Source organism: Stenella coeruleoalba (assembly GCF_951394435.1).
Source record: "Stenella coeruleoalba genome assembly, chromosome: 6".
Classification (NCBI taxonomy): domain Eukaryota; kingdom Metazoa; phylum Chordata; class Mammalia; order Artiodactyla; family Delphinidae; genus Stenella; species Stenella coeruleoalba.
The window spans coordinates 13,862,673-13,888,258 of NC_137151.1; the positions used below are offsets into that span (position 1 = coordinate 13,862,673).

General features: G+C 43.6%; 1 protein-coding gene across 1 annotated transcript in view; it reads left to right on the plus strand.

Annotated features, from left to right (window-relative positions):
• CCDC93 (CCC complex scaffolding subunit CCDC93) overlaps positions 1–25,586 on the plus strand; it is an 87,717-nt gene that overhangs the window by 29,265 nt on the left and 32,866 nt on the right. The window contains exons 8-11 of the mRNA XM_079923616.1: positions 5,669–5,705; positions 8,363–8,455; positions 8,746–8,796; positions 9,658–9,744. Coding sequence (XP_079779742.1) covers positions 5,669–5,705; positions 8,363–8,455; positions 8,746–8,796; positions 9,658–9,744 — 268 coding nt within the window. The remainder of the gene's footprint in view (positions 1–5,668; positions 5,706–8,362; positions 8,456–8,745; positions 8,797–9,657; positions 9,745–25,586) is intronic.

Genomic DNA, 25,586 nt, shown 5'->3' on the forward strand with positions numbered 1-25,586 from the left:
ATCACCATAATCATCATCACCACCAACACCATCATCATCACCACCAACACCATCATCACCACCAACACCATCATCACCACCAACACCATCATCACCATCGCTATCATCACCATAATCATCACCACCAACACCATCATCATCACCACCAACACCATCATCATCACCACCAACACCATCATCATCATAACCAACACCATCACTATCATCACCACCAACACCATCATCATCACCACCATCATCATTATCATCACCATCATCTACCTCTTCATCACTATCACCATCACCACCATCATCTTCATCACCATCATCCTGAGCAGCAGCAGTTTTCAGTTCTCAGATGCCCTTAAATGTGACCTTTAGATTCAGATGAGGAGCCTCACCTGAACCCCTCCTTTCAGTTCTCCTCGTCCCTATGTTCTCCTTACCCCCAGCTCTAGCCCTCCCTCCAGCTCCTTTATGAGAAGCCTTACCCTCTTCCCTTTCCTTCCTAATCCGGCAAGGCTGGGCGCCTGCTGCCTTGGGGACTCACTCCACCCCTCCCTGCCTCCCCCTCACTGTTGTGGCACCCCTTAATTGCTTATCCCCACCTAGGAATCCTAATCCCTCATCTGTTGTCAGTGCTTCTGTTTTCCTCTTCATCTCGCCTCTTGACAAGAGGGAAAATATTTTGACTCCTACAATAAGAAGGTCGGAAAACAGTGTTTCTTCTTTGGGGTTAGAGGTCAGTCATCAGCCTAAGCCCACAGAGCATCTGGCTTTGAGGCCCGCATCCCAGTTTCTTCTCCCTTTTTTGACTTTCAGTTGCTCAAATAAGGCTAGACTTTGAGCCTGGCCAACTATGCTGAGGACCTTACGGACTGTGTGTCTTGTTAAAAACATGTTGGGTATATTTGTTTAAATGTTATGTTGTTGGGAAAACAAGACTCATAGTTTCAATTTTAGACTTAAACACAATTGTATCTTTATAGTATTTCAATTATATTATGGGTCCAATCAACTTTTAAGAGCTAAACTTAAACAACTAACCACACTATGAAACTGTCACTGTGGGGAAGTGCATTTTAAGTGCATATGACATGTCTCTCCCAACCTGTGTCCCCTCTGAAGGCCCATGACATGCTCATAGAGTATTTAGTAAATGCTCGTTGACTGAACAAAGAACAGAATCCACAGTCCTTAGTATTTAGGGCTTTTTTATGCCCTTGATTTGTTCTGGATTCCAGACAATGTGATATGTCTTACTTTGCCCTAGGGGAGAAAGTTAGTTTGTTTTCTAGAACTGTGATGTGCAGTATGGTAGCCAGTAGCCACGTGTGACTGTTGAGCACTTACAATGTGACTAGTATGGCTCAGGAACAGAATTTTAACAGTTAAGTTAAATTTAAATTTTTTTATTACATGCTTTAGTTATTGGAATATGTTTAAGTATGTCTGGAATAACTTGGGTATGTGAACACTGATTTAAAGTTCTAGAAGATGTACATCCTTGATGATAAAGACCGAGTCCTGGGTCTGGAGTGTGAGGAAGTGACTGGGTGGTGAGAGGGCTGGAGCTCTGTTGGTGTTGACGGTGTAGACGTCAGCCGGGTTGGTGGGTCAGAGCTAACAACGGGAAATCCAGGAGCACACTGAAGCACGTGGCACTGCATATCAGGCTGGTGCTCGAGAGGAAAGGGCCCAGCTGACAGGGCAAGAGGAAAGGTAGGTTGTAGGATACAGCATGAAAGGATGCTCTAGGAAGGATGAAAGAGAAGTAAATGTGTTTGTAGTAGAAATAAGTTGAAGCATCTCCTTGCTCTTCGTGAGGATGATAGGCAAAAGGGTATCATGTTCTCCTGGTGAAACTCAAACAGCACGGAAGAGTCTCCCAGAGATGTGGGACCAGTGAGCAAATGAGGCAGGCATTGATAGGCAGCTAAGGACAGCTCTTTTTTGTCATGGAAGAGTTGCCACTATGTCACATGGAGAAGGAAACCTTTAGAAGAGTCAGCGGGACTCTTCATTCAGCAAACGTTAATCAAGTACCTACTATGTGCCAGCCACTGCACTAGACGCCGGGGATACAAAAGTGAATATTCATAGCAGCACTATTCACAGTCACCAAAAAGTGGAAACAAACCAGATGTCCATCAGCTGCTGAATGGACAAAATGTGGTTTTTTCATACAATGGGATACTATTGAGTCATGAAAAGGCCTTAAGTACTGATTCATGCTATAATATTGATGAACTTTGAAAGCACGCTAAGTGAAAGAATCCAGGCACAAAAGGCCATGTGTTGTACATTTCCATTTATATGAAATGTTCAGAATAGGCAAATCCACAGAGACGGAAAGTAGATTAGTGGTTGCCAGGGGAAGGGGATAGGGGAAAATTGGACTAACTGCTATTTATGTATATTAGGTGTGGAGCTCTTTGGGTGATGGAACTATTCTAGAGTTAGACAGTAGTGGTGGTTGCACAAAATAGTGAATACACTAAAAACCACTGAAGTATACATTTTAAAATGGTGAATTTTATGTTATATGAATTACACCTCAATTTAAAAAATGTAAAGAAAAAAAAGTGAATGGGGCTTCCCTGGTGGCGCAGTGGTTGAGAGTCCGCCTGCCGATGCAGGGGACACGGGTTCGTGCCCTGGTCCGGGAAGATCCCACATGCCGCGGAGCGGCTGGGCCCCTGAGCCATGGCCGCTGAGCCTGCGCGTCCAGAGCCTGTGCTCTGCAACGGGAGAGAGGCCACAACAATGAGAAGGCCATGTACCACCAAAAAAAAAAAAAAAAAAGTGAATGAAGCAAATTTCCTCCCCTCCAGGGATCAACAGACAGATTGCACATAACACATAATTATTGGACTCCGTGGGTGTCAACACAGAAGTGCATATCTGTGTGGGCCTAACCTAGTTTTGGGTGGTCAGAAAAGTCTTCCCAGAGCCTCTGTCTTTAAGGAGAAGTAGCTGGGACCTGGGAATTGAAATACTCAGATTTAGCTGTTTACTGCTTTATTTGGAAAATCTGTAAAGTTCCTGGGCCTTAGATAAGGCCCGTCTGCCTAAGGGTATGTCTTCTGCCCTGAAGGTCTCCACAGACTGAAGGCCTGGGAAACAAAAGAATACCCAGGGTGCAAGGACACTTCTAGGAGTGGGAAGCTTCAGAGAGACCCTCTGTTGGTCAGCGCTCCCCGGTTCAGGACACAAAACCTTCCCACTAGTTTCAGCAGAAAGGATTGATTGCAGGGGTGGATGGGAGGAGTTAAGAGATGTGATGTAGGCTGAGCAGGGTCACTTCCCAAGTGTCACATTAGATCCGGGCTGCCTGGGATGCAGCTTCTGCCTCCGTCTTAGGAAGCTAGTGAACAGCCTGTGGAGTTGGGAAGCTGGTACTGCAGCTACTGACAAAGAAACCACCCACTTTGCCAAAATCAGAAAACCACCGTGACAGCTTCTGGCCCCAGAACCAGGTTACTGCTACTGTGATCCGCACCAGTGCAGTGAATCCTTTGTGCTTTTGCTGTCTCCTTCTCTACCTGCTACACGTTCAGAACTCCAGCAAATGCATCTCATTGATGGAACATAAGTAGTATTCAGAGCCCCAGGTGCAAGAGAGTATGGAAAATAGAGTTGTTTGTTCTCCTGCCTCCACGGTATAGTAAGATGCTAGATGTTGACTAAGCCAGTTGACTGAATCTGCCATAAGGTCCTGTACAGGATTTGGGTGGATACTCAACACATAACTTTAGTCTGCTGCACTTTGGGCCTGTAGATCTGTGCCTAGAGGATGGGCACAGTGTAACCGGCAATGACTTTTGGTCTCTCCAGTTATAAGACAACCTGTTGCAAGGTTGGGTGATACTTTTGGCTTCTTGATTTCTCCATTTTTCTTGGAGAAGGATGCAGACAGGCAAACAGGCAGTTGGACATGATTTCTGTCCAGGAAGTAGGGGGAACACGTACAGGCACAGGGATGGATCAGCCAGGGCAGAATGTTTGAGCAACTGAAAAGTTTCCAACCCAAACTACCCAGCCTGTAGTTTGTATCTCCTTCCGGCCCTCCCGTACCGTCAGTGGTAATTTATAGAAATCCTATGGAAGCTGTTTCAACAGGGCTTGGGATCATGTTTGCAATCCCATATCAGTGGTACAAAGCTCAGAGAAGTGAAGCAATTTCCCCCATGTTACACAGTTTGCTGGTACCAGAGTGAAGACTCTAGCTAAACCCATTGTCCTGACTTTCTACCAGACTCAACTGTAAACTAAGCCTGTGATTTGTCACAGAGTTCTAAGAAATCCTGTGCCCAAGTGTGTGTTTCCCTTCACACTCATCACATGGCAGGCAAAGCACTGGTCCCAGATGGAGATTTTCAGATTGAAAGTGGAACTGACTTTTGGAAATGACTAAAACCATCCAAAGCAAAGTCTGGGAACACTTCAAAGAAGAGGTGGCTTTAGAGCTGAGGTGTGAGGAGTGAGTAGGAAAGTAGGAGGAGACAGGAGAATAACACAGTGTGCAGAGCTCTGCTCAGGGGCCGATGCACAGGAGTGGGGAAGGTGACCTGCTGGCGGTGAGTGAAGCTCGGCGGTTGTTAGGCGGGGCCGTGGAAGGGAGGCCCTAGTGACAGTGCCCACAAGGGCAGGTGATCCCTGCCAGTGACAGATGTGGGCCAGGCCAGCAGGAGGTTGAATAAGGGATGGGGAAGGAAGAGGGGGCGTGGAGGCCCGAGACAAGGTCAGAGGCCAGCACACGATGCAGCAAGCAGGGTGAGGGCAGAGCAGGAGCCCTTAATTTGTTTTTCTTAAATGGTTGCATGTGATTTTATTTCTTTAAAAACTATTTAAAGGTAAGTGAGTTTGGGTGTTTTGCATTACGGTTTTTGTTCTAGGTCGAATGGTTTTTGCATTGCTTTAAAAAATAGATATTGGGCTTCCAATGGTGGCGCAGTGGTTGAGAGTCCGCCTGCCGATGCAGGGGACACGGGTTCGTGTCCTGGTCCGGGAAGATCCCACATGCCGCGGAGCGGCTGGGCCCGTGAGCCATGGCCGCTGAGCCTGCGCGTCCGGAGCCTGTGCTCCGCCGCGGGAGAGGCCACAACAGTGAGAGGCCCGCGTACCGCAAAAAAATAAATAAATAAAATAAAAAATAGATATTAATTAGAACCTGAAAAGTTAATGTAAACTAAAGTGCATTTGTGAGCATCTTTGAATTTAAACTTGGCATGAAGTGAGCACACAACATTATTGGCGTCATGCTTGGATTGTGTTTGAGAATAAAAAATGGGCTGGACATGAGGTTATGAAAGTAGTCATTTAGAGAGCATGTTTAGCTTGAGCCAACACATGCACATATCATACAGATATTTTTAAGGCTTTTAGCTTAAACCGTGGATCTGAGATACAGTTTCTGATTCAAAGAGTAATAATCGCACTTAAAGAGAACGTTGCACTCTGCAGGGAGAGTTCCCATTTATAGTATTTATATGGCAAATAGAACGGCGGGCCCTTTATTCAGAAACAGTGGGATATGTTTTTGGTTTAGGCACTTGAAACATGTTCTCCAGTCACCAAATAGCCTAAATTCTTTGTGGTGCTTTTCATATAAAAATCCAACTAAAATGCCTGTGATCATATTTATTTTTTTAATAGTAATTGAACTCCCCTCTTTTGTGGCTTGCAGGAGGTATGGATTTAGCCGCCAGAGCAAAGCAGAGAAGGTAAGAAAAGCTTGGCTAATGGGAGAGAATGTTTGAGAGACGCAAGTGCTACTTCCCTTTGCCTCTGTCCCACGCGGACAGGCTCCCAGCAGGGGTGGGACAGCAGGGCCCTGGTCCTTGGGCAATCCCGGGCAGCGGGGATGTACCAGCAGCCTTTGGCCCCTGACTCTCCCTCGTGGCATCCCCAGTTTGTTGCCCGTGCAGGCTGCGGAGCTGAGGCAACACCTCATCATGGGACTGGAAGTGAAGGGCGATTGGAAGTCAGGACACCAGGGTCAAACAGACGGCCTGTAATAACTCTAAAACTGTAGAGATGAAGTCCACTCCCAGAGCCCTTAGCACTCCTCATCTGATGAGAGAGGCCCTACACAGGTGTCAGCAGGCTGATGGCGGTGAGAGAGAGCACGTTACAGGCTGGCCCTGTACTAAGACAACCTGGTGTGGAAGAAACGGAAAGTCAAGATGGGGTTTTATAAGTTCCTAAAAGAGTATCAAGGATTTCTCTTCATTCATGTATTTTTTTATATGTATCAGTATTCATTCATGGTTCTTAATTGTCAGCAGCAGGGCAGGCATATAAATCTTATAGTGCCAAACCTTTCCTGTGTTCAGGCCCTTTGTTCAGGGCTCTACGTGTATTTTTTTCACTGATTCCTCTGAACAGCTCTGTGAGGAAGATACTTATTTCTGTTTTTCAGGGCAGAAAGCTGAGGTTCAGAGAGGCTCAGTGATTGGTCTAAGATCACACAGCTCCTAGAGTGCCCTAATAAGAATCTGAACCCACATCTGTGTGACATCAAAGCCTGTGCTCTTACCCACTGCCTTCTCAATAATAACATGCTAACTAAAGCGGCCAGCGGCCTCTTGAAAACGAGAGTCCATGGCTTGGGATCTAGTAACACCTCTTTCCTCATTCCCCTCCTGACCCCCAGATTTTCTCGAATGAGACACCACTCTGCCTGCTGTTCTCCTGCCACCCCTCCTCTGCCCAGATCCCCCATTCCTCCGTCCTTCCAGGAAGCCTTCCCTGACCCCGGCCTCCCTCTGCTCTCTGTGGCCATTGTCTCAGTCCTTGGAGGGCACTGACCGTGACTTGGAGCGTATGTTCTAAAGCCAGACTGGCTGGTTTCAAATCCTAGCTCCTCCCCTTCCCTGTGTGACTTTGGTCAGTATGCTTTGTTGTGCCTTAGTTCACAGCATCTGTGAAATGGGGGCAGAAATTGTACTACCTCACAACGGTGTTGTGAAGATTAAACTATAAAGGATGTGGAATCATCCAACCCATAGTGCACATCTACTAAGCATTAACGATCATCATTATTATGATTCTCATTAACAGTCATTTATGCATTCATTATGACATCTTCTTTTTTGGTTTTCTTATTATTTCTTCCACATTTGTGTTTTCACTCAACCAAACAGCCGTTTCCTCCAAAGCAAGGTTCTTTTTCTGGATTTGAGTGTCATGTGGCGTCTAGTGTATAAGAATTTGATGTGTATGTGTAATATGTAATTTTAAGTCTGGAAAGAATGTCTGTGTATATGACTATATTCTGAAATAAGGCAGTTTGGTTATGATTGGAAAAATCGTGAGATGCCCATGAAATATTATTTGCATTGGCCTTGCCTTATCATTCTCATGTGAGACGGCACATTTGAACTGGAAGTCTTATCCCCTGTAGATATATGCAGGCGCTCAGGCCATGCCCCAGGGTCAGTCATAGGCTTGTTATAGAAATTCATCTCAGAACTGGGATGGTCTCAGAAGGGTATCTGAGGGCAGTCCTCTCATTCAACCCTAGAAGACCCCAGTATCCAGAGAAGGTAAGCCTGAGGTTGCCAGCTGGTGAATGGCAAAGATGGAGCTAAAACCAAGAACCCTAGACTTGCAGCCCAGGTTTGGGGAGCAGCCATTACTCCAGGTGTCCTGAGTGTGGTGCGGTACATTTAGAGCTTGAGCTGGGTCCATAGCCTGGAGCTTGATCACCAGGGCAAGCAGTTTAGAGTCTTATTCTTCAGGCCAGTGGTTTTCCAACTTTGCTGACCACTCTTGGCAGTAAGAACTCTGTTTTTCATCATGTTTCAGTACACACACACACACACACACACACACACACACACACACACACACACACCTGCAGATACAACCCCAAAAACAAAAGTTTCACAAAGTGGTACATAACCCTTTACTACCTGTAGTGCACTTGGATGTGTTGTGTTCTGTTATTTTTATTTAATTTATTTAGATGCCAATCATACCTGCTAAATTACTTTCATATCCCACTAATGAGTCTCTGTTGAAAAACATGCAGTGATCTTAAGGCAGCGATCTGCTCTTAGCAGGAACTAAAGTAGGGGAAGACCCAAGCAAAGTGTAAGGGTAAGTCTGGCAAAGGTGTATGACCTGATAGGAATTGCGACGGCGAACAGTTCAGAAATGGAGGCGGGCGTTGGGTGAGACCCGAGGCTCCAGCTGCTTGGGCCGTGGTTGTAGTGGAAGCCCCGGTCTCTGAACCTCGCTCTCTTTCCCCGAGACTGGGTGACTTGTCCAGATCTGTGTGTTTTCTTTCACAGACTCACTGTCCTTTGCAGTGTTGTCCTTTCTCTACTGAATCTCCCACTGCAGCGCTCAGCTGTTTTCCCACCTTCCCTTCCAGGCCGAGGACAAGAAAATGGCACTTCCCACAGGGCTGTTAGCTGCAGAGAAGGCCGACGCCCGCGAGGAAGACGAGCTTCAGGCTGCTGAAGAGGTGAGTGGTCCACGTAGCCCCTGAGGTTTCCGCCTGAGTCTTTGGGGGAAATCTCGCTTTCATCCGCAGCTCTCCAGGATGGCCAGCTGCCTCTCACAGCCAGCTGCTGTTGGCTGCTGGCCTTTCGCGCCCTTTTCAGCTTCCTTTCATCACCTCTCATGAGGCTCACCGTAAAACGAGACCGGCTGAAATAGCCCTTGGATTCCACTGCGAAGACCTATTGCAACACCCTGCTTAAGTCTTGTGTGGTCAGACCTGCTCACTGCTACCTCTCCCCGTTCTTCTTTTAGCAGCGTATTCAGTCCCTGATGACCAAGATGACTGCCATGGCACGTGAGGAGGTGAGGCAGGCATGGTCATGTGGGTGGGCGTGGTGTGGAGGTGGAGGCCCGGCACCACCTGGGCTCTGCTACGAGGGGGCCTCTTCCAAGTGTCCACCTTCAGGGCCCTCTCGTTTCAGCACCCTGCTTCCCGTTTTCTTGGGATCTTTCTTTTGGAAACCTTTTATACATGCACGGTGTTGCCGTCCATGGGAACCTCTAGGAGGGAGATTCGAAGGACCCATGTGAAGACAGGATGTCCCAGCTGGGATGGCATCACAGGGCCCCCGCAGGAGAGCTGTGGTTCAGCCCTGCCTCTCCATAACTGCGTGTGGCGTCCCATGCCAAAGGAGCCCTTGTTTCCCTCCTACACCATCTAGGTAGATGATAGGGTACTAAATTTATATTCATTCTTCCCAGAGCTCATGACCTGTGTTAAAAGGTTTAACCAAGTGCTTTGAAAGGAGAATTCCTTTTTAGGGCAGGAAGGGCCTGTGGCAGTCAAGAGGTAGTTCAGGAATTCTGAGATCCCTTTTCCTCTCCCATTTGTACTTTTTTCCTCTGAGTCCTATGCCTGCCAAGTTCCCTTCAGGCTCTTTTTAGTGATCCTCAGCAGTAAAATCCCTGGAATGATTTTCCAGGATACCCAGGGTTGGAGGAGAATCTAACACAGCCTGCTGAGTGACTCAGGAGGAGGGAGGTGACTTAACCTGTGCCCTGAAGCTCGTTTTCTCCCTTCCGTGTTTCCGAACCCATGAGCAAAAGCCAAATTATTTTCTCCCCCTGGGAATATTATCTATTTTACTTTAATAGTGTTCAGGGTTTCCAGTTGTGTGAAAGACAGTGCACGGCCTTGAGAACACACCCTCCCTGTGATTGCAGAGCCGTCTGACCGCTAGCTCCGTGGGCCAGATCGTGGGCCTCTGCTCTGCCGAGATCAAGCAGATTGTGTCTGAGTATGCAGAGAAGGTATGTGGGGACCCAGCTGGAGCCTTTGCCTCAGATAATGCCCCAAGGACTTCTCCTGCTTCCCTAACCCCTCCCAGCAGTGAGGGAGGCAAGTTGTAATTCATCAGCCACGTTTGTCGAAAGCATACACCATGCAGAGTCATCCGCGTTTGCCCGTTAGCTGAATTCATTTTCTTCTGCAGTGCCTATTTTTCTATAAATATAAAGAGAAAACCTGTCTCTCCGAGCAATTATTGCATCTGATAAATGGATGGGTTAGGTGCAGCACCCGCATTTTTCCTTCTCTACCAGGCTTCTTCTAACTTGGGCTCAGTTTGGTGCTGGGGCTGAGGGATGAAACTTTGCCACTTAGCAGATAAACCCCATAAGTCAGCCAAGCCCAAGGCAAAATTTTGTGTTCTGCTTTATTAAAAGGGTATAGAACGAACAAAAGCCTGAAAGTCGTATTTCAGTGTTAGATTTTTTTCCATCCTAAGAATAGGCAGCAGGACCTTGAATATTTCAGGGAGACAGTGATTAATCATTTTGCACATAACTGATTCTGGTCTGGCTGAAACGTAGTATCGGTAAAATCAGATTTACAGGACTTGTTTCACGTCCTTCCTTCCCCAGCCCTACTCAGGCTGCCCCACTAAAACGTTGATGTCTGTTGAAGCATCCAGCTTTGCTTTCCCTGTCTCAAAAGCCTTGACGACAAATTAGCTCTGCCCTGACCCTCTGAGCAATATTCTTCTGAAGCAGTTGCACAGATGATGTAGTTGGGGAACAGGTGTCACCTGTAACCTGGTAGCTATAATCCGCTGTGAACACAGCGGGTGGTCACCTCCCACCAAGTGAGGGGCCTTCTGAGGAAGACGGAGTAAAATGGTACAGAGTAGTGGTTACCAGAGGAGGGGAAGGCGGAGGGAGGGCGAAATGGGTAAAGGGAGTCAACAGTACGGTGACGGATGGAAACAACTTTTGTTGGTGAACACACTTTCAGAAGTCGAAATAAAGTGGTGTACACATGAATTCATGTAATGTTATAAACCAGCTTTTTAAAAATGGCACAGAATGTCTGGGGAATGGAGTTCTATTGTTCTCCCCGCCCTCCAAATCAATGCTTCTTAACATGGGTTTTCTAATCCAACTTTCATAGAATCCAGAGTATCCTGTATTTTAATTTACCACCTAGAAAAGGTGACAGTTGTCAAAGTGTCATCTGAGATTTGACCGGAAAAAGATTTAGGTCATCCTAAAAGTACCAGTAAAATCAAAAGACTTGAAGACATAGTTGTGGAAAGAGTGATTAATTCACTGCCCTAAGAAGAAGTTATCTTGGTTTGCAGTCAGCACACACACCTGGATGGCAAGAGGGTGAGTCTGTACCTGCCCTTAGGTCACCACATGGCATTGCTGAATCCAGTTTTTACCAAAAGACAAATGGATGGGGCACTCACTGCTGTTCCTACAGGGACTCTGATTTTTATCTTCATACTTGCCCACTGCAAGCAGATAGGAGCTCAGATGATAAGAGGGGAAGCAAGTAGGCAGACCCTCCTTAGTATACCTGTCCTTGCTTGCCAGTCTTGAAGCTTACCTGCCTTCCCCATCAGCTCAGCAATTCCTGCTGGACCTCTATCCCCTGAGCGTTCCCTACCTCACCCTTGTACAGTGATCCGATGGCTGCATTCTGTATTCTTGCTTCTGTGCATCTGTTCTGTTCTTCCAGAAAAGAGTGAGATAGTAGTTTTGGACAGGTCTTTTTCCAAGGACGTATACAATTAAAACTTCTCATGGAGAATTGGAGTTCACCAGTTCACTGCTTGACTGTCTGTGTTATTTGCATTAAATATATAGCATTCAAGACAAGTATTTTTAAAATTAAATTGCCTTTAATCCTGTTCCCGTATCACAGGTATCTCACATTTGCATATTTAATCCGGTGTTTGTCCCCAGATATCCATGGTAACACCTAGTTGCAATCATCATGTGTGTCTAGAAGAGGTAGAACAGTGTAGTTACAAACACAGCATTGGAGTCCTATCTTGGTTCACGCCTGTCTCCTCAACTTCCTAGCTCCGTGACCTTGGGCAGTTTATTTAGCTTCTTTGCTCCAGTATCTTCATCTATAAAATGGGAATCATATAACTTTCCTGGCACGGCGTTGTGAAGATTGAATGAAATGTGAACAAAATGCCTAAAACAGTTCCTGGCACGTTACAGCCATGCACCTAATGGTAGGCCCTATTTGCACTTGTACAATTTGCTTTTTTTTTTTTTTTGGTCACATCAAATTCTAAACATTTTCCATGTTTCCAGTCTTCAGAATAGCTTTCACATGGATCTGATAAAGTAATTCATTACATTTCAGCTCATTTTTTATTATGTTTAATCCTTTAACCTATGTAGAGTCCATTTTTATTTAGTCTAAGTGTACATTCATCCTAGTTTTCCTGCTCCTATCCACTTCATATCATTTATCAAATAATTTCTTTATACTCATTTGGAGATACTTTGTTATATCTTTGTATTTTAGATCTAATTTAAACTATGTATTTTCTTGCTTTATCGGTTTAAACTTCTATTTTTATTCAAGTTCCATGGTAAAATCATGTTTGCTTTTGTGTTTTTGTTATTTGCTTTATTTGTTTGCTATAGTCTTGTCAGTATCCTCCAGCCAAAGACCACTAGGAACATACCCATAGTTGAACAAGTTGGGTTTATTGCTGGTTGTAGTGAGGGAGACCACACACCAATGGGGAATGATGCAGCATCTCAGTAAGGAGGCATCAGAAAAGACTTACGGGATTCAGACTTGTTTTAGGGGATTTGGGGGAAGCTTCAAGAAAGTAGAGCTTTGCTCTGTGCTGTATGCCTTAAGGAGGGGCAATTCAGTGAATAGTATCTAAAGAAATCTATGAGACAAGGGCAGTGAATCAAGGTTGAAGCTGTATGCCCATGTTAGCTGGTATAGGGGGATGTTTGATCATTTAGGGGATTAGAACAATGTTCATGAACAAACATGATTACAGAGTGGTCGATGCTTGTGCGTGTCTGATGTTGCAGTTCTCTGGAATTATTTATATTTAACACCGAAGCCTAGTATGAGTGCAGGCCAGCTCCCAGCAACATCAAGGCCTTGCTGAGAGTACCAGATTAGCTCTCAGATGTCAGGGGCTGCTTTTCTCTTTCTCTGAATTTAGTTATGTCTTGCTACACAGGGATATTACATAAATGCGGTGGCCTAAAATAGCATAGTTTATTATTGCACTTTCTGTGGGTCGGTGGTTGGCACAGTGTAGCAGGGTCCTTTGTTTCAGACTCTTACAAGATTACAGTGAAGGTGCTGACCTGGCCTGCGGTCTCATCTGAGGCTTGACTGGAGAAGGATCCACTTCCAAGTTCACATGGTTGTTGGCAGCATTCAGTTCCTTGACACCCGTTGGCTGAGGTCAGCAGTTCTGGCAGTCAGCTGGAGGCTGCCCTCCGTTCCTTGCCAGGTGGGCCTCACCAACATCACTTATTTCATCAAAGCCAGCAAAGGAAGCACCTCCCCACAAGACAGACATTACAGTTTTATGTGACATAATTATGTACATGCAGTTACATGCATCCCACCGCGTTTGCAGAGACTGTGGGGCTCTGTTAGAGCTGCCCACCGCAGCGTATTTGTTTTTCTCTTTAATCTTACTGCCATACATCGGGCTGAAACAGGGCACTGGCAATCCATCTAAAAATCCATGCCCCTACCTTCCTGGCCTCGGTAATGAAACCCTTGAAAGTAGAGATGGGATTGAGGAATGCTCAGGAGGAAAGCCTTTGGTGGCACTTGAAAGAAACCCAAATTAGGCTGAGATCAGGATGGATTTTTTGCTTAGTGAAGAAAAGGGACGCAATGATTTGGGGAGGATGAAAGTGTGAAAGTGATTTTGTGAGTAGGGAATGAATCAAACAGCCTGCCTGGTGCGAGTGGTTGGAAAGTCGACAGGCACTGAGAAATAAAAGTGAAGTAAAAAACATGTGCAGGCTTCTCTTTCATTTGTAAAGTTCACAGGTTCTTACAACAGTGTAACATGGTACGTAATCCATGTTTCTCAGAGCAAGTCCCTGAGATACATAACTCAGTTTAATATGGTTCCTGTAAAGCAGGGAAGAGGAATGTGAATAAGCTTCCAGATATATAATTCATGAGTGTCAGCAGGCTCTGGCCAGGGAGCACCATCTCCCTTTGTTTCCAGAGGATGACACTCTTCCCAGAACGTACTTGGTGAGGCACCACTGTGCTTCGTGGTGTTACTGTCCAACATGCTCACTGCATCGTAGCATTCATTTTTGCAGGGAAGAAGAATCTAGTACTGTGATTTGCAGAAAACTAAAAGCTTGACTGTCCCCCAAATACTTCCACTGTACTATCGCAGAAGGAAGGAAAGGAAGCTGAGCCAGGCAAGGCTGGGCCAGGGAAGGTGCAGGGTGCCTAGAAAGGCAGGAAGGGACTCTCCTCAATGCCACATGTTAACCAACTGTACACCATTTTGACTCATCTGCGACTACATCATTCTTGGTCAACATCTCCCTGAGACAGGATCTGAAAACATTTTGTACATCTAGAGGCACAGATCTGTCTTGGGGAATCAGAAGAATCTACCCTGAGTGCCTTCTCAGTGCCAGGTACTTTAAAAAAAGAAAATTTTATTAAAGTATAGTTGATTTACAACATTACATTACTTTTGGGTGTACAGCATAGTGATTCAGTATTTTATAGACTATACTCTGTTTAAAGTTATTACAAAATAATGGCTGTATTTCCCTGTGCTCTACAATGTATCCTTGTTGCTTATTTATCTTATACATAGTATTTTGTATCTCTTAATCCCATACCCCTATCTTGTCCCTCCCCCAACCCCTCTCCCTACTGGTAACCACTAGTTTGTTTTCTATATCTGTGCATTTGTTTTTTTATAGATTCTATATATGTGATAACATAACAGTATTTGTCTTTCTCTCTTATTTCACTGAGCATAATACTCTCTAGGTCCATCCACGTTTTTGCAGATGGCAGAATTTTATTTTATGTGTGTGTGTGTATGTATACACCACATCTTCATCTGTTTATGGACACTCGGGTTGCTTCCACATCTTGGCTATTGTATAAATAATGCTGCTGTGAACGTTGGGGTGCATGTATCTTTTTGAATTAGCATTTTCGGGTTTTTTTGATATATACCTATGAGTGGAATTACTGGATTATATGGTAGTTCTATTTTTAGGCTTTTGAGGAACCTCCATGCTGTTTTCCATAGTGGCTGTATCAATTTACATTCCCATCAGTAGTGTACAAGGGTTCCCTTTTCTCCACATCCTAACTGAAATGTGTTATTTGTAGACTTTTTGATGATAGCCATTCTGACAGATGTGTGATAGCTCATTGTGGTTTTGATTTGCATTTCTCTAATAATTAGCGATGTTGAACATCTTTTCGTTTGCCTGTTAGCCATCTGTACGTCTTCTTTGGAAAATGTCTGTTCAGATCTTCTGCCCACTTTTTAATTGGGTTGTTTGTTTTTTTGATATTGAGTTGTATGAGCTGTTTATGTATTTTGAATACTAACCCCTTATCGGTAATATCATTTGCAAATATTTTCTTCCACGCCAACAGTTGTCTTTTCATTTTGTCAGTGGTTTCCTTTGCTATGCAAAAGCTTTTAAGTGTAATTAGGTCCCATTTGTTTATTTTTGCTTTTATTTATTTTTTTGCCTTAGGAGACAGATCCAAAAAAATATGGCTACAATTTATGTCAGAGTGTCCTGCCTATTTTCTCTTCCAGGAGTTTCATGGTTTCAGGTCTTACATTTAGGTCTTTAATTCATTTCGAGTTTGTTTTTGCATATGGTGTTGGGAAATGTTCTAATCTCATTCTTTTACATGTAGCTGTCCAGTTTTCCCAGCATCACTTGTTGAAGAGACTGTCTTTTCTCCATTGTATATTCTTGCCTTCTTTGTCGTAGATGAATTGACCATGGGTGTGTGGATTTATTTCTGGGCTTTCTATTCTGTTGCATTGATCTACGTGTCTGTTTTTGTGCCAGAACCATGCTGTTTTTGATTTCTGTAGCTTTGTAGCATAGTCTGAAGTTAGGGAGCATGATACCTCCAGCTTTGTTCATTTTTCTCAAGAGTGTTTTGGCAATTTGGAGTCTTTCATGGTTCCATATAAATTTTAGGATTATTTGTTCTAGTTCTGTGGAAAGTGTCATGGGTATTTTGACAGGGATTTCATTAAATCTGTAGATTGCTTTGGGTAGTATGGCCATTTTAATAATATTAATTCTTCCAATCCAAGAGCACAGGATATCTTTCCATATCTTTGAATTATCTTCAGTTTCCTTTATCAGTGTTTTATAATTTTCAGAATATAGTTCTTTCACCTCCTTGGTTAAGTTTAGTCCTAGGTATTTTTTTTTGACACAATTTTAAATGAGATTTTGTTTTTAACTTTCTCTTTCTGATAGTTCATTATAAGTATATAGAAATGCAACAGATTTCAGTGTATTAATCTTGTATCCTTCAACCTTACTGAATTCATTTATTACTTCTAATAGTTTTTTTTTGTGGAGACTTTAGGATTTTCTTTATATAGTGCCATGTCATCTGCAAATAGTAACGGTTTTACATCTTCCCTTCCAATTGGATGTCTTTCTTTCTTTCTTTCTTTCTTCCTTTCTTCCTTCGTTTCTTGTCTGATTGCTGTGGTTAGGACTTCCAATACTATGTTAAATAGAAGTGGTAAGAGCGGTCATTCTTCTCTTGTTCCTGATTTTAGGGGAAAGGCTTTCAGCTTTTTCCCATTGAGTATGATGTTAGCTGTGGGTTTATCGTAAATGGCCTTTATTATGTTGAGATATATTCCCTTTATACCCACTTTGAGAGTTTTAATCATGAATGGATGTTGAATTTTGTCAAATGCTTTCTCTGCATCTATGATCATGTGATTTTTATCTTTCCTTTTGTTACTGTGGTCTATAACATTGACTGATTTGCAAATATTGGACCACCCTTGAAATCCTGGAATAAATCCCACTTGAGCATGGTGTATGATTCTTTGTATGTGTTGTTGGATTCAGTTTCGTAGTGTTTCACTGAGGATTTTTGCATCTACATTTATCAAAGATATTGGCTTGTAATTTTCTTCTTTTGTAGTGTCTTTGTCTGGTTTTGGTATCCAGGTAATGATGGCCTCATAGAATGAATTTGGGAGTTTTTCAGAATAGTTTGGGAGGGATACGTATAAGTTCTTTGTATGTTTGGTAGAATTTCCCAGTGAAGCCATCTGGTCCTGGACTTTTCTTTGCAGGGAGTTTTTTTTTTTATTCTGTTTCACATCTAGTAATCTGTCAAATTATCTGTTTATTCTTGACTCAGTTTTGGCAGGCTATATGTTTCTAGTAACTTGTCTGTTTCTTCTGAGTTTTCCAATTTGTTGGCATAGAACTGTTCATAGCATTCTCTTATGATTTTTGTATATCTGTGGCATCATTTGTTATTTCTTCTCTTTCATTTCTTGTTTTGTTTATTTGGGTCCTCTTTCTTTTTTTCTTCTTGGTGAACCTGGCTAAGACTTTATAATTTTATTTATCTTTTCAAAAAAAAAAGACAGCTGTTAGGTTCATGAATTTTTTTCCATTGTTCTTTTGGTCTCTGTTTCCTCTCTTATCTTTACTATTTCCTTCCTTCTGCTGACTTTAGACTTTGTTCTTCTTTCTCTAATTCCGTTAGATGTTAGTTTAGGTTGTTTATTTGAGGTTTTTCTGGTTTCTTCTAGAAGGCCTGTATCACTATAAACTTCCCTTTTAGAGCTGCTTTTGCTGCATCCCATAGATTTTTTAAAGTTCTGTTTCCATTTTCATTTGTCTTGAGGTATTTTCTGATTTTCTCTTTGATTTTATTATTGGTTTTTTAGTAGCATGTTGTTTAGTCTCCACGTATTTGTGCTTTTCCTATTTTTCTCACTGTAATTGATTTCTAGTTTCATACTGTTATGGTTGGGGAGAAAATGCTTGATATAATTTCTGTCCTCTTAAAGTTGTTGTACTTGAAAAGAACATGTGTTCTGCTGTTTTGAAATGGAGTGTCCTGTAGATATCTATTAAATCCAGCTGGTCGATTGTATCATTTAAGACCACTGTTGCCTTATGGGTGATCTGTCCATTGATGTAAGTGGGGTGCTAAAGTCCCCTACTATTATTGTATTATTGTCAATTTCTTCATTTATGTCTGTTAATGTTTGCTTTATACTTTTAGGTGCTCCTGTATTGGGTGCATGCATATATGGTAACAAGTACAATGTCCTCTCCTTGGATTGACCCTTTGATCATTATATAGTGCCCTTCTTTGTCTTTTGTTATAGACTTTGTTTTAAAGTCTATTTTGTCTGATACGAGTATTGTTACACCTACTTTCTTGTCATTTCCATTTGCATAAAATATCTTTTTCCATCCTGTCATTTTCAGTCTGTATATGTCTTTAGCTCTGAAGTGAGTCTCTTGTAAACAGTATATAAATGGGTCATTTTTTTTTTAATCCAGTCATCTACTCTATGTCTTTTGATTGGAACATTTAGTCCATGGATATTTAAATTAATTATTGATAGGTATGTACTTATTTCTGTTTTATTACTTGTTTTCCTATTGTTGTTATAGTTCTTCTCTGTTCATTTCTTCTTCTTCTTGTTTCTTCTCTTGTGGTTCTTTAGTAGTATGTTTGTGTTTCCTTCTAGTTTTTGTGCATCTATTGCTGGTTTTTGATGTGTGGTTACCATGGGGTTCATGTATCTCAGCTTATAACTGTATCTGTTGATACTTGTGGTAGACTGATAGTCGTTTAAGTCCAAACACATTCTAAAAGATCTGCATTTTTTTGCTCCCCTCCCCCATGTTTTGTGGTTTTGATGTCACATTTTACAGCTTCAGGTCTATCCCTTCACCATTTATTGTAGTCAGAGTTGCTTTTGCAGTTTTTTGTCTTTAATCTTTGTACTAGCTTACTTAAGTGGTTGATCCTCAGCCCTCACTGAGGCCTTTCCTAGTTGGATTTTTCCTTTTCTATAGATTCTTACTTCTTGTTATATAGCCTTTTCTTTTCCACTTAGAGAAGACCCTTTAACATTTCATTTAGGGTAGGTTTAGCATTGATGAACTTTCTTAGTTTTTGCTTATCTGAGAAGTTCTTTATTTCTCCTTCAATTCTAAATGATAAACTTGCTGGGTAGAGTATCCTGGGTTGCAGGTTTTTCCCTCTCAGCATTTTGAGTATATCCTGCCACTCTCTCTATCCTGCAAAGTTTCTGCAGAAAAATCAGCTGATAGCCTTGTATAGGCCTCTGTTTTTCTCTTGCTGCCTTTAGAATTCTCTCTTTGTTTTTACCTTTTGCCATTTTAATTATGATATGTCTTGGCATGGGTCTGATTGAGTTCATCTTGGTTGGGACCCTCTGTGCTTCCTATACCTTAATATCTGTTTCCTTCTTCAAGTTTGGGAATTTTTCAACCATAATTTCATCAAATATATTTTTGGCTCCCTTCTCCTACTGGGACCCCTACAGTGTGAATGTTGGTAATGCCTGGTGTTATCTCAGAGATCTTTTGAACTGTTCTCATTTTTTCATATTTGTTTTTTTCTTTTTGCTCTTCCAAGTGGGTGACTTCCATAATTCTATCTTCCAGATCACTTATGCGTCCTTCTGTATCACTTAGTCTGCTATTAATTCCTTATAGTGTTTTTCATTTGTTACTGTATTTTTCACTTCTGACTGGTTCTTTTTTATATTTTCTATTTCCTTGTTAAAATTCTCACTGTGTTCATCTATTCTTTCCGCTAATTCAGTTACCATTTTTATTATTAATGCTTTGAATTCTTTATCTGGTAATTTGTTTACTTCTCTTTCATTATTTATTTTTTCAGGGGTTTCTCTTGCTCTTTCAGTTGAGACCAGTTCCTCTGCCTTCTCATTTTGCTTAACTTTCTCTGCCTCTATGAACTTACGTGAAACAGTAGTTATCTGTTACAGTCCTGAAGGGTGTCCTTATGTGGGAGTGTCCCTGTACAGACTACATCTGCCTCCTGCCTTTGGTGGGAGAGCTGGATTTGACCTCAAAGCAAGTCACATCTTTCCTCAGGGTGTGCTGGCAGCTCTCACCTTGGTAGAAGGTGAGGCTGTAGATGGAGGGGCTAAAGCTGGAGCCAGCTGTGAGCTCAGGCTTCCCCTCTGCTCTGTGGCCATTACTGCCCTATCAGGGGCAGGGGCAGGGGCAGGTCCCCAGCTGCTGTAGCAGAAGCCCTGAGGTTTGGCTCCAAGCCGGCTCTGTTCCCTCTAAGTGTATGCTCTCCCCTTTCTCAGCACTGGGACCCTTTCCCCAGACGGGGGAGCAGTGCTGGAGCGAGATGGGACCCGTGTGGGCTCTCGGTTCATGATGGGGCGCGGGCTGTGGTGACCCAGCCACAGACAGAGGTCAGGGCTGCCTCCCTCTGCCGCCTGTGCAAGCACCGCAGTGGCTGCTCCCATCCCGCTCAGACGCAACCTCGGGGCCACGTCTTCTTTGTGCCTCACAGCCAGCCCCTGCCCCCAGCCCCTGCCTTCCCCGCCCTGTTGTGGAGCCATGCCACAGGGCAGATGGGGCCCATGTGGGCTCTCAGTCTCTATCGGGGTGTGGACTGTGGAGTCCAGGTGCCGTCAGAGAGCAGGGCTGCTTCTGATGCCCTGGCTGAGCGAGTGCCAGCAGTGGCCGAGCTCTCTCCCCAGTCCACCGTGGAGCTGCGATGGGAAGTAAGCTGGGCTAGGGTGTTCACTTGCCTCAGGCTGGGGCACATGCCAGGGTGGGAAACGAGGAGCCACTGGAGCAGTCCTCCGTCCGCCCTCCACCCTGCCCTGAGAGCAAGCCACCGCAGACATGCTTCTCTCGAGCGGAGTCCAGGCTTCCCACAGCCCTCCTGTTTGTCCGTCCCACTGGTGCTCCAGTCAGCTTGAGGGGCTCATCTTCCTGGTGCTGGACCCCGGGAACGAGGAGCCCAACATGTGGCTTGAACTGCTCACTCCCCAGGGTGGATCTCCGCCCATGTGATCTCCCTTTTCCTCTGATCCCTTCCCAGGGGACCTGACCTGATTGCTTTTCTTCCCTTCCCGCCCGGTTCCGTGTGGATCTTTCTTACAGCCTTGGTTGTACAGGAGTCTTTCTGCCATTTTCCGGTTAGTTTTCGGTGAGAACTGTTCCGCCTGTAGGTGTGTTTTGGATGTGTTCATGGGAGGGGTGAGTTCCACTTCTACTCCACCATTTTGATCGATCTCCTTTCCAGGTACTTTTTGTACCACTATCTCATTTAATTTTCAAAAGAGCATGCTGCCTCCTTGCTTATAACCCTCTGCCTTCCTCCATCCGTATGTTGACACTTGCTTGTGTGCAATTGAAGCTACCTGTTTATGTGTGCGTGGACCACACTTTACTCTTCTCCTCTGTAACCTCGGAGCCTCACCAAGCGCCTGGCAGTGTTGCTGCTTAGTACGTAAGCATGTGATATTATATCTGTTTTGTAGATGGGATGGTCATCAGAGGCGTAAAGTAGCTTGTGTACTACCATGTAGCTAATAAGTTCCAGGTTTGCATACAGGACTGTCTGACTTTGAAACCTGTCTCTGTGGCAGGGTGGAGTGTCCTCAGGGGGCAGCAGGGATGGCCTCCTTGGCCATCTTTAGTGTCTGCCTCCCAGGCTTTGCAGTGGCCAAGCCTCTTTAGACTCTCCCGCTGTCTGACTGCCCAGTGGGGCTGAGTGGAGTGAAGAAGCCAGGTCACGTTGGGAACTAACCACAGAAATAAGTAAAACACTGACGCAGCCCAAGCACTCACACACAGTCACGCCTAAGCTACTAAAAACTGTGGGATTTTCTGTTTGGGGTATGTGAGTGGCTTTTCATATCACTGGAAAATGCCACATTAAAATATTCTCATCCAGCTCTCCAGAGTGGAATATCCTAGCCTTCTGTTGACAGAAGACTGTCAACATCTTGATCTTATTTTAAGGTGAGATGCATTTGGGGTCATCAGGGGACTTATTTGTGGAGGAAATTCTTCTTCTCAATAGGTTTTGGAAACTTTCCTGTCCAGCACAGGGACCTTGCCTGCATCAGAAGGTCATGGGGTGCTTAGGAACTAGGAGACCCTGACTTTCATTAGAGAATCTTTCCTGAGCTGAGCTGGAACCGGTGTGATTTCTAATAAGCTCAGGTATGAATGATTCTAATCTCATCACCTAACCCCACCCGAAAAACTCTTCTTCTAGCAGCATTAGCACGTAGGGTTGGGGAAGAAGGGCAGTACAGGGGTGGAGGTGCCCTCTCGCAGATAGAAAAACCCAGGTTGGGATTCGGGGGGCGGTGGGGTGGCGAGGTCGGGGAGGATTTTTAAGCCCCTTCCTTCTAGGCTCCACTTTTTCACTTAAGGTCACAGGTGTTAGACAGGTCATATTCCAGCTCTGTAAACTTCTGGAGGGCCAAGATTTCATCTTTCATCTCTGTGTTCCTGTCGCCTGGCACATAATAACGCTCGCCCGTAGTTGCGGGTGCCTCTCCTTCCTAAGGCTTTTCTCTGATGTGTGGGTCAGCTCCGTGTCGTCTCCTTCGTAGCACTGCTCACAAGGCACTATTTCATTTGTCTCTGTCTCCCAGGACTAGAATGTGTGCTGTCAGCCAGGGCTGGGAGCATTGTACATGCCCCGTGCCTAACATAATGGGGTTTTCATAAACATTTGTTGAAGGGAGGAGAAAAGGAAGGGAGGAAGAAGGAGGAACGAGAAGAGCTTTCAGAACTCTCTCTTGCTTTGTCACGATGAAGGCTTGGGGAGAATGTGGTGGGTATAGCACCTTTATGGGTGAGCGGGTGTCACCTGACTAGACCGTGAGCTCTGTGTCTTTTTACACGTTTCCGTTTCCAGTGCCTAACACTGTGCCCCAGTAAAGGTTAGCTGCTGAAACAAAGGAAGGTGGGGAGAGAGATTTAAAACGATCAGAATTTGGAGATGAAGGAACCCTGTATATCTAGAGAGAATATGCTAATATGTTTGTGTCTCCAGACTGCTCCAAGATTTCCCAAATTCTGAGTTACGTAACACAGAAACTAACAGCGAAGAGAATGATACAAGCTAACGAGTTGTTGACCTGGTGGGATTGTCTCAAGTCACACAGCATAACCTATACCTTTCAGGGTCTTTATCAATTTGGATAAAGACATAGGAATTAGCTTCGTCAAATTTAAACATCATTTAAAGCTAGACTAGAAAAGGTGGCTAATAGATTGGAGAATAGAATCCACATTCAAAAATATCTTAGACTGAAATGTTAAGTCCAAACAAATAAATTCATTTTTTAAGGAAGGTAAGCGTGAACTATTTTATTTTAGAAAAATCAGTCATACCAGTTCAGGATTTGATGAGGATGCCGTCCGACCTGACATTAGTTCATGGGTAAAAGTGGGAGGTTTTGGGTTTTGTTCACACCTCCTAAATCTTAGCTGCATTCTGGGCAGATAGACTGTATTGGTCACCTTGGGACCCAGAACTGTGCATTAGACCCAGCAAGTTTACGTGAATACGGGTCTTTGAAATTCATGGGACTTCGTTAGTGAGAGTCAAGAATATTGAAAAGCACATTTACGTATCTGGTTTCGTTAATGGGAGCAGAGTGTAGATCAGGGAAAGTGAATGATCCCATCCTGTCTGCAGTACTCAGATTCCATTGGGAATGCTCGAAAAGGGTTATGAGCTACGGTATGTCCAGGGGATAGCCAAGATGGTGAAAGGAGCTGACATCTTATTATGAAAAGGAGAGAAGGCAGAGCGGTGGATGCTTCTTTGTTAGAAAAGTTGGACCGTTACACAAGAGTGATTGCAGTTTGTCTCTGTGGCTTCCGGGAGGAGCGGGTACGTGTGTGCGAGTTTGCAGGTCCATTTCTGCTGTTCGTTTCTGCCAGCTTTTTCTCATGATGCTTTGACTTCGTGTGTGCTTTTGATTTTTGACTGTCCGTTCATACTGCTTGGAAATTTATCTGTAGAAGTTCTTTGAGACCTAGAGTTGAAGCTCTGTTCTTCCAGAGAGGATTGTCTTTTGCTCTTACACGCGTTTGGGCACACCCCAGCTCAGGCCCACTGTACACATAGTCTTGGCTTGTAGGTTTTTTGGACCATCCAGGTAGTGTGTACATAGATTATAGAACTGCACGAGGGCCAATCTGTTGTCACAGAACCTCATGGCAGATTTTTTTTTTCCTCCTACATCTGTGTCAAGGATTATGCAAAGCAGTTGTTGAATTATAAAAATCAAAGCCTGAGATCAACTGGTTTTGGCAAACACTCTCAAGAAAAAAGCCAACCTCCATGGGTACACCTACCTCTTGGATTCCCACTTTTACTAACTTTTTGGCCTTTTAGGATTTCTTACATTCTTGCTAGTGCATAGATTTTTTTTTAAGATTAAAAAAATAAATATTTTATATTGTCTGTTTACTTGTTTTCAGTGGGAGGGTTTGTCAAGGTCCAGAAACTGAAGTTCATCTATTCAGTCTGGAGAACTTGCGGCACCCTCATGAGATAAGGGTCTTTTATTATGGACAGCTTAGTAGCCACATTTTAGTGGGGGAATGGGAGAGGGATGACATAGGAAAGATTCCTGTATTAGGAAGGTTGATATGTAGATAACCTTTTGGGTCTATTTCATTATGAAAGTATATAGTTTTAGCTAAAGTAATCATTTTTTTGTTTCTCTTAGGAATTTACTATTTTGAACTGGACTAATATTATCGAGTGACATTTATATCTGGTTCCCCTAAGAATAGAAATTGCACACATCTGTCAATTATTAGAAAACATTGAATCTGCACTTAAGAAGTCATCTTAATCCACCCTGTGGTTCTGAAAGCACGTTCTTAATCTGAAATTGTTGAACAAAATTAGATTGGCACTTTAGCCCCTGCTCTAATGTAAACACAATGCAATATTTATAGATGGTTGGCATTCTCTGAGAGATGTTGGGCTTTTCAAGTAAAAATCAGTTAATACACCCCAGGGACTTAATTTTTTTCTGTCAAGGATTTTCTGTAAAGCCCGTTCTCCTTTCCCCATCTGTCCAACTTTGTTTCATCCTTTAAGATCCAACTTGGTGATCTTTAGTTTTCTTCCCACTGTGACTGTCAGTGGACACAATGTCAGATGAGGCATACTGTTTCAAAGACCTGTTTCTGCCTTCATTGGTCTAGTTCTTTTGGCTTTGAGGAGGGTATTTGAAAGAAATGAAAAATTTCAATGACTTAATAAAAAGTGTGTTTGAACTATAGAGCAATCAGCTTCCCGTTGACTAGGTTAAGAACTCTCTTCAGTGCAGCTCTGGAATAAATGATTTTTTTCTGTTACAAAAATAACTTCCCGTTAAATAAAGCAGTTTGCGTAGCACCATCTCTGGACTCAGGCACATGGAGGAATTCACAAATTTATATGTACTGTGGGCCTGTTCATGTGCATATTATTCATTTTAATTGCACTGGAGAAATGTCAGATGTGGAAATGGCACTTAATAACCTGACGTGTACATTAATGCTTTGCAGATGCAAGTTTAAGGGACTGCACAGAGCAGTGAGAATTGCCACCTAGCAGCAAGAGAAGGGATTTTGAAAGCCCATGTTTGCTTGGGACATACACTGTCATAACAGAGATGTAATAGTAAGTGTGTATGGAGACTTGAGCATCCTTTCGGTGCACTACAAGTATTTTCTCTCTGGTTGGTTGAAGCAGCTGTCTAGTGAGGGTGGAATCAGAAAGCGCTTCC